Source organism: Corapipo altera, unplaced genomic scaffold (assembly GCF_003945725.1).
Source record: "Corapipo altera isolate COAL_440 unplaced genomic scaffold, ASM394572v1 295, whole genome shotgun sequence".
NCBI classification, from domain to species: Eukaryota; Metazoa; Chordata; class Aves; order Passeriformes; family Pipridae; genus Corapipo; species Corapipo altera.
In genome coordinates, this window is record NW_020884936.1 from 3,302,314 (window position 1) to 3,306,877 (window position 4,564).

Consider the following 4,564-nt stretch of genomic DNA (forward strand, 5'->3'; position numbering starts at 1 on the left):
AAAAAAAAGAAAGGGGAAAAAAAAGAAAGGGGAAAAAAAAGAAAGGGGAAAAAAAAGAAAGGGGAAAAAAAAGAAAGGGAAAAAACAGAAAGGGAAAAAACAGAAAGGGAAAAAACAGAAAGGGAAAAAACAGAAAGGGGGGAAAAGAAAAGAAGCTCTTCCTAAAGCTCAGGACACTTGTCTGAAACACCAGTCCCTGGAAATCCTGGGATTTCCCTAATCCCACTGGACAGTGCCAAAAAAAAGGATATTTAAAGGGGGAAAAAAGAAGATAAAATACTGCTGGTTAGAAAAATTCCAGTCTGGATATTTATGTTAATATATGGCCTAGAAATGTTCCCAAGGAGATACACAAAACATGACAATTCCATGGCAGGTTTTCCCAGGAAAACAGAGCTGCAAGAGACTGGAAGTTCAGCATTGGATTATCCTACAGACACTTCCCAAGCTTTTAAGAACATCCAGTGATTACCATTCCAGATTTTTCCTTACCTTGGAGGAGTTTGGATTCTAACAGGAACTGGAAAAGTCCCTTCGCTCTGATCAACAGGAATAATTCCCTCCCTCCTTCCCTGAAGATCCTTTGAAAACCAAGGATCTCACAGGAATTAACACAACAAAAACTCCCCTTGCCCAGAGGATATTCCATTGTCCAGGGATGGACAACTCCACCTCTTCCCTGGAGGAGGAGTTTCCAAGCACCTGCATAAATATTTTGGGAAAAGAGTTCCTCGAGGAGCAGAATCTGCAGGAACTTCCTCACAATAACACAGATTTTCCCAACACATCTGTGTCCTCCAGACCTTCCTTTGGAACATCCTCAGCTCTGTGTCCCCTCCCCACATCCCAGACAGCTCCTCCCTCAGGATTCCAACTGATATTTGGGGAAAACAATTCAAAAACCCCACAGGAAAATGTGGAAAAGTTGTTTTGTACCTTGGCCTGCACAGATTTCTTGGCCCTCAGGAGCAGCTCTGCCTTGATTTCCTCGATTCTTTGCTGGGTTTCCTCATCCCAGTCTGGCACAGATTCCTGGGATCTGCTGGCCAGTCTCAGCTTCACCCAGGCTGTCAAAAAAAAAAAATCACAAAACCAAAGAGGAAGAGTTTTTCTTTCTAATTTTGTGGAATGAAAACAGTTTGATAACTTAAAATCAAAGCTGTGCATTTCTAGTTACCACAACTGAGGGAACAAAGCCCCACTGTGGAATTCCAGAGCTCCTGGAGTGACCAGGAATACAATGTATTTGTAACTACAATGTAAATGACCAGGAATACAATGGGATTTTGGAACATTTATTTGGAGAGGTGGATCCAGGACCTTCCTCCTGTAGTCTCAGCCATAAATCAAAACTCACTCACACAATCCTGTCCCGAATTCCTAACCTAATAAATATGTGGATAAAATATCAATGTCAGCCAAAAGGTTTTCTGAGTGGAAAAGCCCAATTCTATCCCATTTTACATAGAAGTACTAAAAAATATCCATCATTTAAGCCCTGTCCTATTAAAACTTATTGTTTAATATGATATAATCACCTTTAAAATCAGGGGAACAGACACAGATCCCCTCACACCCACATCAAAGCAATCCCTTAAACACGAACCTAAATAAAGATTTGTCATTTTCATAATAAAATACAATAAATAAAACACAACAGAGATGTTTCCTGACCTCGGATTTTCCTCTCCTGCTCCTCTGCATTCCTGAGGATTCGGGTTGCCTCTATCCCAGGGGATCCACTCCTCAGGAGGGTCCGGACACGGGCAGCCAAGGAATCCCCACTGCTGCTGCTGCCGCTGCCCTCCAGTCCTCCTCCCTTGATCCTGGCACCACCAGCTCCACACTGGATGCTCTGGAATCCTCCTGTGCCACGGAGATGCTCCGATGAGGGAGGAGGATTCCCCAGGAGGTTCCTGACACGGGCAGCCAGGGAATCTCCGCTGCTGCTCTCGTCGCTGCCCCGGGCGCCGCCGGCTTTGCTTCCAGCTCCACCAGATTGGGACGTGCTCTGGAAGGCTCCTGGGATATCAGTGATGCTTCCAGGGGGCTCTGAGGAAGGAGGATTGCCCAGCTCTGAGGCTGCCCTGGTGCTGCCCTCGTTGCTGGAGCTGCTCTGTGCCAGGCCCACCAGGGCACGTTGGTTCCTGTCCGTGGTGACGCTGCTACAACCCTCCGGCTCCGACCTTCCCGCCGATTTTCCCGCCCTGAACTCCTGGGATATTTCCTTCATCCCTTCGCTGCGGCGCAAGTTGACGTCCAAAGGGTTCTCCCATCTTAAGTTACACGTGTCAGAATTCCAAGGGTTTATTCCCAACCCTTCTTCTCGCACACTTCGCCGGGTCGCAGCCTCATCCCACGACGGTCTCTTCTGGAACCGAGGGGTTCTGTCCTTCGCCGACCTGGGATCTTTGGGATCATCCTCCTGCCTCAGCAGCACCAGGGAAGACTCCCCAGTTTCTCTACAAGAGGCCATGGAAAAGGCAGGATGACACCACCTGGCACTCAAATCCTCTGCCTTTGCCAGGAGCTCCCGGATGTCCTTCAACACACCCGACCCCAGCAAAGAATCACTTCCTTGCTCCTTATTTCTCTCACTTCCCCCACTGGAGGTCTGGGATCCTCTGTCAGCTTCCACTCCATCTTGAACTCCAGCCAAAACACCAGCAGCCCATCTCTGCAGGCTGCTGTCCAAAATTTTGGACTCATTTTTAGCAAGATCCTGAGCACTGGTTGGAACAAGGAGGGGACTCTCCGTGTCAGAAGAGCAGTCGGGCGGATCCCGCTTCACTCCAACAAGTTTGGAGACAGCAGGACACTCTGGATCTTGTGTGGAAATCGGAGCATCCACCTCCAGCTGGTGGCACGACACACTGCACTGGCTCGCTGGGTTGTCTCCAAAAAATTTTGGGAAGTTGGGAGAGAGCTCCTGGGGTGACAGAACATCAGAGCCAACCTCCGACTCCATGGGAATGGAAATGCTGAGAGCGGAAGTGTCGGAGTCAAAACCCGTTGGCACCACCTCAAATGCTGGCAACAATTTACCTACAAAGGCACAGGACATTCATTAATTCATTTACTGCATCAGCGAAGACTAATTTTTCTTGTACTAAAAGGGTTAGGAAAGAGAGAGGGAAGAATTCAAATATTGGAATTTTCCCTCGTTTTTAGAAGGAGATTTGAGCTCAGACTTCCATGAGAAATGTTCTACTGAAAGAAACCTCTTACACTGTTTTGGATGAATATCAAAGAAACTACAGAACTTGACTTAAATCACTTCTTTTTAAATAAATTCTTAGACTAGATTTGAAATAAATGTTCTTGGATAAATGACACAGTGGTGCTTGAATGTCCAAATGAACACTTGGGTTATAAAACCACCCCTGAATAAAACAGGAGGGCTGGAGGGGGGAAGTAATTCCAAAATATCCTTCTGGAAAATGGCAAAGCACACACACTATGGATAAGTTTGTTTCCCACTACTGGTTAGGAAGGTCCTAATAGTTTCAAGTACAAGAAGTTATCCAGAGCCCAGTTAAACAGGGAAAAGAGGTTGGAGCCGGGGAGAGTCGGGCTCTGCTCCCAGGGAACAAGGGACAGGAGGAGAGGGAACGGCCTCAAGTTGCACCAGGGAAGGTTTAGATTGGGTAATAGGGAAAATTTCTTCATGGGAAGAGTTGTCCAGCCCTGGCACAGTTGCCCAGGGCAGGGGAGGAATCCCCATCCCTGAAGGGATCTAAAAATCCCTGTGGATGTGGCACTTGGGGACATGGATTAGTGGCCTTGGCAGTGCTGGGGGGATGGTTGGACTGGATGGCCTTGGAGGGCTTTTCCAACCTGAATGATTCCAGGATTCTACTGAGGAAAACTCCTCCCTTGTACCAAATGCCAGGTGATTTAAGTTCCAAGTCTCCCATAATCCTTAAAAAAGGGGAAAAAAAATCATAAAAGAAAGTAAGAGATGCATTTAATCCCTTCTGGTGAGAGACACGGGGTGGTTGAAGGCCCAGATATGGAAAGGCTCAGACAGGGATTTGTGAAGAGCCTCCAGCTCTGCTCTTCCAACTGGATACAGGATTTAAATCCCAAACCAGAATCCACTGAGGAAATCACACCCTGGAAGTAATTTTAAGGCAATTTTCCCATTTTAATGATCTATCACACGGGGAAGTCACAGAAGGACATCTTAACCCCACCTGAGCACACTGTTCTTCACACAGAAATGACTCAACTCCTGCTAAAATCATATTGATTTGGTGGTTATTATTATTTTTATTATTATTATTTTTACTATTCTTATTATTAGGTGGATGGATTTATCAACAGCTCCGGCCATAAAAATGCTGAGAACTTTTTGTCCCACACCAGAAGTCCCAGAAGGAAAAAAGAAACCAAGATTTCTTCCTCTCACAGGAAGAAAAAGTCTGGTCACATTTGTTTCAATCTTCAGATACAAAGCATTTCCTCCTTAAAAACTCCTGGGAAAAGGGAAATAATAAAGGGGGGAAAGGAAATAATAAAGGGGGAAAGGGAAATATTAAAGGGGGAAAGGGAAATATTAAAG

At 46.0% G+C, this 4,564-nt stretch overlaps 1 protein-coding gene across 2 annotated transcripts in view; it reads right to left on the reverse strand.

Annotated features, from left to right (window-relative positions):
• ALMS1 (ALMS1, centrosome and basal body associated protein) overlaps positions 1–4,564 on the reverse strand; it is a 45,050-nt gene that overhangs the window by 18,196 nt on the left and 22,290 nt on the right. For both annotated transcript variants that reach the window (XM_027660529.1, XM_027660528.1), the window contains 2 exons: positions 1,675–3,045; positions 937–1,067 (listed from right to left, as the gene is read on the reverse strand). In XM_027660529.1, coding sequence (XP_027516330.1) covers positions 937–1,067; positions 1,675–3,045 — 1,502 coding nt within the window. The remainder of the gene's footprint in view (positions 1–936; positions 1,068–1,674; positions 3,046–4,564) is intronic.